Source organism: Solanum dulcamara, chromosome 7 (genome assembly GCF_947179165.1).
Source record: "Solanum dulcamara chromosome 7, daSolDulc1.2, whole genome shotgun sequence".
NCBI classification, from domain to species: Eukaryota; Viridiplantae; Streptophyta; class Magnoliopsida; order Solanales; family Solanaceae; genus Solanum; species Solanum dulcamara.
Window position 1 is genome coordinate 45,023,547 of NC_077243.1, and position 14,906 is coordinate 45,038,452.

The 14,906-nt window shown below is 40.0% G+C and overlaps 1 protein-coding gene across 1 annotated transcript in view; it reads right to left on the minus strand.

The window, feature by feature from the left end:
* LOC129894726 (uncharacterized) overlaps positions 1–13,742 on the minus strand; it is a 30,117-nt gene extending 16,375 nt beyond the window's left edge. The window contains exons 1-8 of the mRNA XM_055970383.1: positions 13,512–13,742; positions 13,239–13,361; positions 12,786–12,870; positions 12,543–12,640; positions 11,682–12,110; positions 11,223–11,280; positions 10,839–10,906; positions 10,424–10,751 (exon numbers count right to left, since the gene is read on the minus strand). Of these exons, the coding sequence (XP_055826358.1) occupies positions 10,424–10,751; positions 10,839–10,906; positions 11,223–11,280; positions 11,682–12,110; positions 12,543–12,640; positions 12,786–12,870; positions 13,239–13,361; positions 13,512–13,742 (1,420 nt within the window). The remainder of the gene's footprint in view (positions 1–10,423; positions 10,752–10,838; positions 10,907–11,222; positions 11,281–11,681; positions 12,111–12,542; positions 12,641–12,785; positions 12,871–13,238; positions 13,362–13,511) is intronic.
* Positions 13,743–14,906: the final 1,164 nt, after the last annotated feature.

Consider the following 14,906-nt stretch of genomic DNA (forward strand, 5'->3'; position numbering starts at 1 on the left):
TTCTTATTCTGTCGAGTCTCTGATAATTATTTAAATTGCATATAGTTACTCACTACTCTACTCATGTATATTTTAACACTTCTTTCCCTAACTCCTGAGCCAGGATATGTTCTCGTGCACAGTTTACTACAAAACTCCCCGATTCCCTCACTAGAGGGCCGGGATACGCATGTATATATATATATGATGATGATGTATTGTAATAAGGTGGTGATGGCACCGGGCCTATGATGGTCCTATTGATGTGATTCACCGAACCCCTGAAAGGGCCGACTATATTGTATAAATTGAGCATGCATACTTTTGTGATTCCCCTAGTACAGGCACATGACTTCGATTTAATAATTTATTCCCTGCTTCTCTATTTCGAATATACCTCTAGTGTATTATGTTACATTTTACATACTCAGTACATATGTCGTACTGACCCCCTTTCCGGGGGGGCTGCATTCATGCCCGCAGGTACAGATACAGATTTTAGGAGTCCGTCAGCTTAGGATTCCATGCAGCTCAGCTAGAAGAGGCTCCATTGTATCGGGGCATAGTTTTTGATACTGTCCATGGATTTATAGAAATTGTTTTGTCCATTTAGGGGTACGGCGGGGGCCCTATCCCGCCATATGTTGTCATTTATATGTTTAGAGATCTGCAGACATGTATATGTGGGTTGTTTATGTCAGTTTGATTCAGCTGGGTCCACATGATAGATGATATATGTTATTATGTTATGGTAGCCTTATCGGCTTACGTGCCCTGTCATACTGTGATACAAACGAAAAGGGCTATAGGTTTATGAAAATGTTATCGCCCAGTGGGGCTCTATGACCTGAAATTATCTTATTTACGATTTAACGTGACCTCAACTAATAGATATATGTACGGGGGGTCCATGTCGGACCCCAGTCACGGCCCACGGGGTTGGGTCGTGACATAGGTTACCCACCTACTTGGGGTGGGCCCACAAAGGACACATGGCAGCCTTGGAAACTAAGGGTGGATCTGCGGCCCAATAAGGGCTTGACACGTGTCACCCTTGGGGGATGACACATGTCACTTCCTAAGGGACCATATATATGTATGTTAATGACTCTTAAGTCATTTTTAACTCAAAAACCAGCCCAAAACATAGAGAGAAAAACGTGGAGAAGAAGAAGAGAAAGGGGCAGCCATGGTTTCTAAGAAATTAAGGTAAGTTCTTCACTTTTCTTCCGTGAATTAATTATCCACGGTGTTCCCTAAGTACGTGGATATGTATATATGTGTTTTAGGATGTTCATGGAACCCAAACTTCAGCTTTACAATTGCAAAGTTGGAAGAAAAAGAAGAGAAAAACGTTAAAGGGGCAAGGAAGGAGGGCTACAGGTTTGGCCCTTTTGGGGTAAGCTTCTGGGTTTCATTCTGTGAATTAATTATTTTAAGTGTCCCTAAGTTTTATATTGGTGCTTAGTAACCTAAAATTTCAATTTGGGGCAGCGAAGAAGTAACACAAACAGCCCGCTCAATTTCAGCGTGTTTGGAGAAGTTCCAAGTTGCGCTTCGATTGTTTTGGCCAAATTCGGGTAAGATGATGTTTTTATTTTCAAGTTTGACTTTATGGTATTGTTATGGAGTGTATTATACACCTTTTGTGTGGCTGGAAACGTGAAAATAGTATAGAAATGCTTGGCGTTGAAGACAATCCAAATTGTAGTCATTATAGTCGAATTGTCGTCAGAGTAAGGCATTGTTCTTGTGAGTTGCTGCTGCAGGGATATGATGTGTTGTTTCAGGGACTAAATATGTTCTAATGTGGGTTAGGGTTCTTTTGGTTGAATCCACAAGACCCCCCATTGCGTATAATTAAAGGCGTTACAAAATAAAGGCTAGACGCCCTATTGGAGTTTATGTTGTATATTGTTGGTGTGAATTGCTGTAGGTTGTTGTTGTTGGTTGGCTGTAGGTCTTAGGGACCTAATTGAAAATTTGTATAGGGCACATTATAGGGGAGGGTCTGCCCAATTTTCGGCGACGCCTTAGCAAATAACAGAACTAGTCGGGGAAACGACTAAGGAAATAGATTCCATTAATATAAGGTGTAACCTAGGGTGCTGGAAAGTTAAGAGGGGTTGATATTAATATTAATTTCATGTTGAATAGGGTCAAAGTACGGCGAGGCAAACAGGATATGGAATAATTCAGACAAGGTATGTGAAGCTTCTCTTGGTATGTTTTTGGTATATGTATGTAAAGCCTATTCTTTCTCTTTTGGCATGTCTTAGATGTAAGCAGGATATGACATGAGCTTTGGGGGTAATTCCATTCCCAGGTTCTTAATATGACTTCAGTACCTTCACTCACTTTTGAATGTTAAACTTTAAAGTTGTAAGCTGCTATCTTCGAGTCTTCTATATGACTGTATAACAATTGATTCGACTAAGCTCTTGTTTGTAAAAACCAAAGGCTCTGATATAACCAATGCTCGGACTACTATAGGATATTTCACATTGGTATATGTCTAAGATTTCCCAAAACTCCTTTTTACATAGTCCTTAGTGACAGTTAAAGAGTATACGTCAGATACCTTTTTCCCTGATCCCTAGGTGATGGTTCACTTGATGACTTCATTGAGTTTCAGATAATGATTTAAACTGTGTTTTGTTTCTCACTACTCTACTCGTGTATACTATAACACTTCTTCTCTGAGTCCTGGGCTAGTTATCAGATTCGTGCAATTCACTGCATTGTTCATCGAGTCTCTTACTAGAGGGCCGGCATCTGCATGTATATATATGATATGTTGTAATAAGGTGACGATGGCCTGGGGCCTGATACTGATACTATGATGATTTTTTGTAATAAGGTGACGATGGCACGAGGCCTGATACTGATACTACATATATAATTCACCTGACCCCTAACGGGGCCGGCTATATTGAAAATTTGAGCATGCATGTTTTTATGATTCACAGAGTACAGGAACATGTTTCCAATTTGATAGATTATTCTCCTGCCTCTCTATTTTGGATATACCTCCAATTGTATTATGGTACGTTTTACATATTTAGTACATATATTATACTGACCACCTTTCTTCGAGGGGGGGCTGCATTTCAAGCCTGCAGGTATAGGAGGCCCGGTCCCTCCCAATAAAGGCTTGACACCTGTCACCCTTTGGGGATGAAACATGTCACTTCCTAAGGGACCATATATATGTATGATAATGACTCTTAAGTCATTTGGAACTCAAAAATCAGCACAAAACATAGAGAGAGAAACGTTGAGAAGAAGAAGAGAAAGGGGCATCCATGGTTTCTAAGAAATTAAGGTAAGTTCTTCACTTTTCTTCCGTGAATTAATTATCCACGGTGTTCCCTAAGTACATGTATATGTATATATGTGTTTTATGATGTTCATGGAACGAAAAATTCAGCTTTCCAATTGGAAATTTGGAAGAAAAAGAAGAGAAAAACATTAAAGGGGCAAGGAAGGAGGGCTACGGGTTTGGCCCTTTTGGGGTAAGCTTCTGGGTTTCGTTCCGTGAATTAATTATTTGAAGTGTCCCTAAGTTGTATATTTGTGTTTAATAAACTAAAATTTCAATTTGGGGCAGCGAATAAGTAACACAAACAGCCCGCTCAATTTCAGTGCGTTTGGAGAAGTTCCAAGTTGCGCTTTGATGGTTTTGGCAAATTTGGGTAAGATGATGTTTGTCCTTTCAAGTTTGACTTTATGGTATTGTTATGGAGTGTATTATACACCTTTTTTGTGTCTGGAAACGTTAAAATAGTATAGAAATTCTTGGCGTTGAAGACAATCCAAATTGTAGTCATTATAGTCGAATTGTGGGCAAAGTAAGGCATTGTTCTTGTGAGTTGCTGCTGCAGGGGTGTGATGTGTTGTTTCAGGGACTAAATATGTTCTAATGTGGGTTAGGGTTCTTCTGGTTGAATCCACATGACCCCCCATTGCATATAATTAAAGGCGTTACAAAATAAAGGCTAGGCGCCCTATTGTGATATCGTATTTTTGAATAAGTCATTTGGAGTTTATATTGTATATTGTTGGTCTGAATTGCTGCAGGTTGTCGTTGTTGGATGGCTGTAGGTCTTAGGGACCAAATTGGAAATTTGGATAGGGCACATTATAGGGGAGGTGCTACCCAATTTTTGGCGATGCCTTAGAAAATAACAGAACTAGTCGAGAAAACGACTAAGGAAATAGATTCCATTAATATAAGGTGTAACCTAGGGTGGTGGAAAGTTAAGAGAGGTTGATATTCATATTACTTTCATGTTGAATAGGTTCAAAGGACGGCGAGGCGAACACGATATGGAATAATTCAGACAAGGTATGTGAAGCTTCTCTTGGTATGGTTTTGGTATATGTATGTAAAGCCTATTCTTTCTCTTTTGGCATGTCATAGATGTAAGCAGGATATGACATGAGCTTTAGGGTTAATTCCATTCCCAGGTTCTGAATATGACTTCAGGACGCTCACTCACTTTTGAATGTTAAACTTTAAAATAGTAAGCTTCTATCTTCGAGTCTTCTATATGACTGTATAATAATTGATTCGACTAAGATCTTGTTTGTAAAAAACTAAGGCTCTGAGATAACCAATGCTCGGATTGCTATAAGATATTTCACATTGGTATATGTCTAAGATTTCCAAAAACTACTTTTTACATAGTCCTTAGTGACAGTTAGAGAGTATACGTTAGATACCTTCTGCCCTGATCCACAGGTGATGGTTCACTTGATGACTTCATTAAGTCTCAGATAATGATTTAAATAGTGTTTTGTTTCTCACTACTCTACCCGTGTATACTGTAACACTTCTTCTCCGAGTCCTGAGCTGATTATCAGATTCATGCAATTCACTGCATTGTTTGCCGAGTCCCTCGCTTAAGGTCCGACATCCATATGTATATATATGATGTGTTGTAATAAGGTGATAATGGTATGGGGCCTAATACTGATACTATGATGATGTGTTATAATAAGGTGGCAATGGCACGGGGCCTGATACTTATACTACATATATGATTCACCGGACCCCTGACGGGGCCGGCTATATTGAAAATTTGAGCATGTATGTTTTTGTGATTCACAGAGTACTGGTACATATTTCTGATTTGATAATTGGTTTTCCTGCATCTCTATTTTGGATATACCTCCAGTTGTACTATGTTACGTTTTACATACTCAGTACATATGTCGTACTGACCCCCTTTCTCGGGGGGCTGCATTTATTCCCGCAGGTACAGATACAGGTTTTGGGAGTTCATCAGCTTAGGATTACACGCAGCTCAGCTGGAAGAGGCTCCATTGTATCGGACCTAGTTTTTGATACTGTCCACTGATGTATAACATTGTTTTGTCAATTAGGGGGTACAATGAGGGCCCTGTCTCGCCACATATTGTCATTTATGTTTTTAGAGGTATGCAGACATGTCTATATGGGTCGTGTATGTCAGTTTGATTCAGTTGGGTCTACCTGATATATGATATACGTGATTATGTTATGGCAGCCTTGTCGGCTTGGGTGCCCTGTCATGTTGTGATACTAACGAAAAGGGCTACAAGTTTATGAAAATGTTATCGTCCAGTGGGGCTGGTTACATGATATTGTCTTATTTACGATTCAATGTGACCACAGCTAATGGATATGTGTACGGGGGGTCTAGGTCGGACCCCAGTCACGGCCTACAGGGTTGGATCGTGATAGAAGGTATCGGTGACCCTTCCAGAATCTTTCCTGTGGATAAAATCCATGTAACAAGGAGTTATCCTACGAGGAGCAAGCTACCTCCATCATGGGCCAGTAGGTTAGAAGGTTGCAAACTAAGGAAATGACTTCCGTCAAAATACTATGGAAAAATAATAACGGAAAAGAGATGACCTGGGAAGCCACAAGGGAGATAGAAAAGAGATATCCGTACTTGTTCCCTATGTCTACAGAAAGTCTAAACTCTTAGATTAGTTGAGTTGATGAATAAAAGGACTATGGATGACAACTATTACGAAGAATACCTAAAGTCCCCTTATGAGACTAGTTAACATTCGAGGACGAATGTTCTAAAGGGGGGAAGGATGTTACACTCCGTACTTTTGTACCTTGGAATGCTTCCTAAGCTTCTTAAGTTACTGGGATGGCTTTTAAGTTTCTTAGAAGTCGTCATGTGAGTTTGATAATCTATAATGCTATCAACTAATCCTAAGGAAAGGAGAATGAGATACTCCATAATAGAGAAGATTGGAAATAGGGTTATAAGAATCTGGAAGAAGTTGGAGGTCTAATAGTGAGTCGTAGGACTCGACTTACTTGTGAAAGCTATTACTTGGGACATTTTACATATTAAGCTATTGGATTGCATGTCGAGTTGACATAGCAAGAATTACATAGGTTCTTAAAGTGAGACGAGATTATGAACCCACGGAAGAGACGGAAGGAGGCGTAGCACCTACTCGGAAATAAGAAGGTGATGCACCTACTTGTACTAACTAAGTGATGCACCTCTTTAGACCAAGTAGGTGACACACCTACTTGGGGGTGGACCCCATTGCCATGTGGCAGCATATGGGTGGTGGCATGGCATGTGATGGCGCCCTACGGGCTTCCACGTGTCACCCCTTGGGGATTCCACGTGTCACCTCCAAAAGTGGGATGTATATGCTGAAATTATGACTAAGCATATCATTTTTCAGCATCTACACTTAAGGAAAATTGGAGAAAACTTGAGGGAGAGAAGAGAGAGTCACGGCAGCCACAAGAACAAGGTAGGCCCTCTTTTTACGATCGTTAATTAATTATTTAAGGTATCCTATGGTTACCTATTGGTTTTTAATAGCGTAAAGTAATTATTTGGGGCAGCGGGAAGTGCAGCGAGCAGCCCCACCAATTTTCAGCATGTTAAGAGAACTTATGAGACAAGTTTTAGCAAATTAGGGCTTGGTTCTCTTCTCCCACATTTTGGTAAGGATTCGTTCATGTTATGTGGGTGTTAATAATGTAAATTTAAGGTTTGTAGCAGCACCAAGCGTACAATAAACAGCCACGATGTTTCAGCCGCACTAGAAGAACTTGCGAGGCATGTTTTGGCAAGCTTTGGCCAATTTCGGCTAAGGTAAACCTTTCCCTTCAATTTGGAGTTTATGGTGTTGTTATGAAGTGTATTACACTTTGATTAAGTTTCTGGAAATATTAAAATCCCATAAATATGTTTGACGTTCAAAACAAACTAAATTGGAGTCGCTATAGTTAAATTGTAGTCGAAGCAAGGTGTTGTGATTGTGGTGTGCTGCTGCAGGTGTGCGGTGGTGTGTTGCAGGGACTAAATGTCATGACCCAACCCCGTAGGCCGTGACTAGTGCCCGAATTGAGCACCCAAACGTACCCTTATCCCAAATTAGTCTTTTAACCGAATAAACAAAGAAAGTGATTAAAAATAATTGCTAAATGGATCAAAAAATAGATGTAGGCACGAGGGCTTATAGGCCGTCACAAAAAACACAAAACCCAAACCATATATACAAAACCCACAATATAAATCTGTCTACAGACCTCTACAAATGATAGCATAGTCATAAGACGGGACAGGGCCCCGTCGTACCCCTGACCAACATATCCAAATATACAGAGATAAAGTCAGTACAAAAATAAAAGCTCCGAACAAGGGAGCACTGTCAATAACACAGCAGATGTCCTAAACCGGCGGATCAACAAATCAAACTTCGGTACCTGCGGGCATGTAACGCAGCCCCCGAAGAAAGGGGGTCAGTACGGAAAATGTACTGAATATGTAAAGCATGCACTGTACTATATAAAATCATAATCTGAATAGTATATGCAAAACATTAAATCAACGCTTAGAATTTCAAAATGCTTATCAAAATATCAAACCATATATGCACAGACATATGCCATATCCGGCCCCATTATGGACTCGGTGAACAAAGTGTGGTTGCCCTCCCATCATCGGCACCACAGCACAGCATAACACCAGAGTAGAGAATATCTCCGTAACAAATCATATCATATCAGATGGCCATATCAAATCATATCATATCACAAACATATATGTATATGGCACAGCATAACTCCGTGGCATAACATTTACCACCCCATGTACATGTCATACCTGCCCCCTCACGTCGGGACACGGCGAACAATGCAGAGAAATACGCACGAAAACATATCCTGGCCCAGGCTCAGTAAAAGGAGCATTGAGGCATCCACGAGTGGAGTAGTGAGAAACTAAATGCAATTTAAATTACAAAACATTTATACATACTCGATGGCATAATTTTAATAACAAATCATAAAAGGAAACTTGAATAATAATAATAGTACAAGTACTTCTAATATCACAATAGTCTACGTAAAAATAGTATTTTCCGAATCATCTCTGTACTTTCAAAATATATTATGGGAATTAACGGAATAATTATTCATATAATATTAGGAAGCATAGCAAAGAGTTTCTTTCAAATTCTACCTACCGTAATTCAAACGGAATAGCGAAGAAAAATTCGGAATAGTGGGGCCCACCTCGGTCAAATGAGGTGGCGTATACAAATAACGTGCGTTAGACTTCATAACATTATTTAGAAGAGTTTCAAGGTATTCAGAATTCATTTGTGCAAAATCTAGAAGTTTAGACAATTTTTCCAAAACTATTCATAATTACCTAAATCAATTCTATTGAATAGAAAAGGGAAATTTTCGAGCGTCGATTTCGAAGAGTAGAGTGATTCCCGGGGTTCGTACTCACTCCTATTACATCTAGGACATGCCAAGAGAAGAAAATGTAAAGCTTTACATACCTTTTTGGTGTTTTACGGTTGTCCAAGTTCAATTCCTGTTTCCTCCAAAATCTACAATTGGTCACATTTACCAATTACTATTCATAAGACTTTAAGAATTCAATTTTTCAATACTTGTCTACAAAAATTTCGGCAGCATCTCTCCTATATATATGACAACCCCGAGATTACAACTCGGCGAAAATATCAACAACCAAGCCAACAACAACACCAATTCCATCAATAATCAATTTAAACACACCATAACATAAATTGGTGTAATTTTCCAATTAGTGCAACAACTTTCAACCAAACTTTGCATTTCCAAATAAATATGAATATCTCATATCCATAATTAATTTCAACTCATTCCAATATAAGTGAAAAATACTCCAAGTAAGCTATCCAATTTTTATCAACTCCATACTTCACTCAAAAATTCCATAAATACCACAAAAATATTAAAAATTCATTTTCTTTCTTCAACTTCACAACCAACAACAACACTCCATACTTTTAATAATTTACCTCCATATTCTTATAATATCATACTCAAATTACATAATTCCTACAAACTAGTTTAATACCAACTTACACCATTTAAGTTTCCTTATATTCCAAAAATTGCAACAACAACTAACAAGCTATGCAACCTTAATTTTTTTCCTCTCATCACCTAACTCTTACTTCCAACTTCAATTAATCTCATCCAACTTTTATTTTCAACATCAAATAATTAACATAACTACCATTCAAATACTACACAAAAATACTACACAAAAATTAAATAATTATTACTCATATAAGAACATGTATGCATGGCACCATATTACCATGCAAACTTCCATATTTCCATAAACTCTACACACCTCTACATACTACAACATACACAAACCTTCATAACATAATAAAATGAATTAATTCTTACCTTTTTCTTCTAACTTCTTCACTTCCAAATCAATAAAACAAGTCTCCAACTTCCAAAAAAACTACACCATGTTGTAGAGCACCCTTGACTTAGTAGGAATACTAGAAAATTATAATTTTTGGGGATGAAATTTGAAGGGTTAATTTACTCCCTCTTGGCCGATTTTCTCTCAATTTTTTCCTCAAGTTTTTCTTGCTTCTAACTCTCTCAAATTGTCTAGAAATCTCTAGGATTTTATGACTAAGAGGCTCCCATGTGAAATTACCATTTTGCCCCTCACCTTTTCTAATATTTCCAAGTTGAAATTCCACCTTTGCCCTTAACCTTTTATAGTATTTCCATATGTAAAATTCCAATTTTACCCCTAACCTTTTATGGTATTTCCACATGTGAAATTCCAATTTTACCCCTAACCTTTTTTGGTATTTCCACATGAGTAATTCCAATTTTGCCCTTTAACTTTTCCAATAATTCCACCTCCCAACTTAATCAATAGAAACTTGTATATAACAAGACCAAGCATAGACTTACCCTTGACTTGTTACAAGTATCTCCAACATGTTCTTAGGTGCAAAGTGCGGGTTATAACATTCTTCCCCCCTTTTTGAACATTCGTCCTCGAATGTTAAATTGATCTTATAGGTTTATAAATACAGCTGTTTCACATATTCTATTATTTAACCAATATAGGTAATAAGGAACTTAAGTTACCTGTGGGTGCAGAAAACAATTGAGGATATTTTTTCTTCATTTCTTCCTCCGCCTCCCAAGTCATTTCTTCTCGGTTGTTGTTGCGCCACAATACTTTGACAGATGCCACATCTTTGGTGCGTAACCTCCTTACCTGACGATCTAAAATAGCCACCGGCTGTTCCTCATAGGATAGCTCCTCGGTCACCTGAATGTCCTGTACAGGAAATACTCTGGAAGGATCGCCAACGAATTTACGAAGCATAGACACGTGGAACACCGAATGTATTGCGTCTAAATCAGCTGGTAGATCTAATTTATAGGCAACCTTGCCTACTTTACGGACAATCTAATAAGGCCCGATGTATCTCGGACTACGTTTCCTTTTTCTGCCGAATCTCATGACGCCCTTCATAGGTGACACCTTCAAGAATACCCAGTCATCCACTTGGAACTCTAAAGGTCGACGCCGGTTGTCAGCATATGCTTTCTGTCGACTTTGAGCTGCCAATAATCATTCCAGAATAAGCTTCACCTTCTCAACTGCCTGCTGAATCAAATCTGGGCCAATTAACTTAGTTTCACCCACATCGAACTAGCCTATAGGTGACCTGCATTTTCTTCCATACAGTGCCTCATACGGTGCCATCTGAATACTAGAGTGATAACTATTATTATAAGCAAATTCAACAAGTGGTAGATGGTCATCCCATCTACCCCTGAAATCAATAACACAGGCCCGCAACATATCTTCTAGCGTCTGAATAGTGCGCTCGGCTTACCCGTCAGACTGAGGATGGAATGCTGTACTAAGGCTTACCTGGGTCCCTACTCCCGCCTAAAAAGATCTCCAGAAATTTGCTGTAAACTAGGCACCTCTGTCAGTGATAATAGACACAAGAACTCCGTGGAGCTTTACTATCTCCTTAATATATAACCTGGCCTAATCCTCAGCTGAATATGGGATCCGAACCGGAAGGAAATGGGCTGACTTAGTCAACCTATCAACAATAACCCATATCGAATCGTACTACCGTGGAGTGCGAGATAAACCTGTAATAAAATCCATATTAATCATCTCCTACTTCCATGTTGGAATTTCCATCTCCTGTAATAAACCACCTAGTTTCTGGTGTTCAATCTTGACCTGCTAACAGTTTGGACATTGGGCCACGAACTCAACAATATCTCTTTTCATACCATCCCACCAGAATAAACATCTAAGGTCATGGTATATTTTTGTTGTATCCGGATGAATAGAATATCGAGCATGATGTACCTCACCCATAACTTGTTGCCGTAGCCTAGCAACATCAGGTACACACAACCTGTCCCTGTATAATAATACTCCATCAGATGTAATACCAAAAGGGGTCTTCTCTTTGTCCATACCTGTATCTCGATACTGTGCCAAAACAGGGTCTTCATATTGACGTCGCTTTATTTCTTCTATAATGGAAGATTCAGCAACCTCTCGAACTGAAATCCCATTATCTCCCAATTCAGCCAACCGAACTCCAAGACTGGCCAATTGACCAATTTCATGAACTATTTCCTTCTTTTCTGCTGGAACCTCTGTCAAGCTACCCAAGGACTTACGGCTGAGTGCATCTGCTACGACGTTGGCCTTTCCTGGATGATATAGAATATCAACATCATAGTCTTTTAAGAACTCCAGCCATCTCTTCTGCCGTAAATTCAAGTCTTTCTGTTTGAAAATATACTAGAGACTCTTGTGATCTGTATATATATCAACATGAACACCATATAAATAGTGCCTCTATATCTTCAGAGCATGAATCATTGCTGCTAGTTCCAGATCATGAGTAGGGTAGTTTCTTTCATGTTTTTTAAGCTGTCGAGAAGCGTAAGCTATAACTTTCCCATGCTGCATCAATACACAACCTATTCCCACACCTGAAGCATCACAATAAATAACATACCCATCCGGTCCTTCTGGAAGAGTTAGAACAGGAGCTGTAGTCAACTTCTCTTTCAATAACTGAAAGCTTCGTTCACAGGCCTCAGTACACTGGAATTTGGCTCCCTTTTGAGTTAATCTTGTCAGTGGCGCTGATATAGAAGAAAATTTCTCTACAAATCTCCTATAATAACCTGCTAATCCCAGGAAGCTACATACCTCGATAGGTGTCATCGGCCTAGGCCAGTTCTTTACAGCCTCAATCTTTTGTGTATCTACCCGAATACCTTCAGTGCCGACAATATGTCCCAAAATTGCTACAGAAGTCAACCAAAATTCACATTTAGAAAATTTAGCATACAATTTCTGGTGTCGGAGTGCTGTAAGTACTGCTCTCAGGTGATCTGCATGCTCTTCTTTTGATCGGGAGTAAATTAGAATATCATCAATAAACAAAATCACGAACATATCCAAGAATAGTCTGAATACCCGATTTATAAGGTCCATAAATACCGCTGGAGCATTTGTCAGCCCAAAGGACATCACTCTGAACTCGTAGTGGCCATATCAAGTTCAGAATGCTGTCTTTGGAATATCAACTTCTCTTACCCGTACCTGATGATAACCCGATCGCAAGTCTATTTTTGAAAACCACTTGGCACTCTGCAACTGATCAAACAAATCATCAATCCTGGGGAGGGGGTATTTATTCTTTATAGTTACCTTATTCAACTGTCTATAATGAATACACATCCATAGTGACCCATCTTTCTTCTTCACAAATAATACCGGAGCTCCCCAAGGTGAAGTACTGGGTCTGATGAAGCCTTTTTTTAGCAAGTCTTTCAATTGCTCCTTCAGTTCCTTTAATTTTGCAGGTGCCATTCTATATGGGGGAATAGATATCGGATGGACATCTGGCAGCATATCTATGGTAAAGTCTATCTCCTGTTTGGGAGGAAGGCCTGGAAGATCATCTGGGAATACATCTGCAAATTCATTAACAATTGGAACTGACTGAATAGTTGGCGCTTCAGCCTGCAAATTCTGTACGCGAACCAGGTGATAAATACAACCTTTTCTGATCATTTTCCTCGCCTTAAGGTAGGAAATAAACTTCCCTCTCGGAGATGCTGTATTACCTGCCCATTCTATCATTGGTTCTCCTGGAAATTGAAAATGAACTACCTTCCGTTGACAGTCAACATTAGCATAACAAGAAGATAGCCAATCCATTCCCATAATCACATCAAATTCAGTCATCTCCAATTCTATTAGGTCTGCTTTAGTGCAACGATCACATATAATTACTGAGCAACTTTTATATACTCGCCTTGCTATAATAAAATCTCCTACAGGAGTAGCTACCTCAAATGGTTCTATTGGTTCGGGATTTACACCAATCTTATCAGCAATCATTGGGGAAATATATGATAATGTAGAGCCTGAATCTATTAATGCATATACAATCTGGGAAAAGATCAATAATGTACCTGTGATCACATCTGGAGACGCCTCTTGATCCTGTCAGGTGGCCAAGGCATAGGTGCGGTTCGAAGGACCGCTAGAACTAGAAATTCCACCCCGACCTCTACCACGACCTGCTGGTATAAACACACCCTGCCCCGTGGGGCGCATAGCTACCGAAGAAGATGATGACCTAGCAAATGATCCTATAGTCCAAGCTGCTCCACCTGAATTACCCTTATTCGGGCAATCCTTCATTGTATGGCCTTGACGACCACAAACAAAACAAGCTCCTATAGCACGATAACACTCTCCCGGATGGTACCTACCACAATAAGAACACGGGGGCCTAGGTGGCCGCATCTGACCAGAACCTCTGTCTAACTGCGAACCGGAAGCCCTAAAGCTTAACCCAGCTCCCGAATATCCTGTGCCACCTGATCTCCGGCCTGAGGATAGTAAAGGCATACTCCGTGCTGGCTGGGTGGGCTGTCTGCTACCTTGCTGCTGGAATGGCCTGCTTCAGAACTCTCTAAAATATCCAGCTGACCTGGCCCTCTTGGGCTGACTTCTGCCAAAATCTCGGTCGGGCTGGCGTCCTCTATGTCTGTCCTCCATGCCCTGAGCATATGCCTGAATACGGGCGATGTCCATTCTTGGCTGAGCAGCCATCACCAAACAACTATCCACCAGGTAACGATCTAGGCCCATCACATATCTATGCATTTTGTCTGTCATGTCAGCTACCAGAGCAGGTGCATGTCGAGCCAATGAGTCGAACTCCAAACTATACTCGCGAACACTGCGGCCTCACTGTCTTAACTATAAAAATCTGTCCACTCTGGCTCTACGCATCTCAGGAGGCAGGAAATGACTGATAAATACCTCTGTAAACTCATCCCATACCGCTGGAGAAGCTAGTCTACCCCTGGACAACTCCTAGGACTCAAACCAGTTAGCAGCTACCTCGTGCAATCTATACGAAGCCAACTCAACCGACTTGGTTGTAGAAGCTTTAATCAGACGTAAAGTGCACTGCATCTCCCTAACGAACTCCTGGGGGTCCTCTTCGGGCTTTGTCCCGAAGAACTCTGGAGGGTTACAAGTCAGAAACTC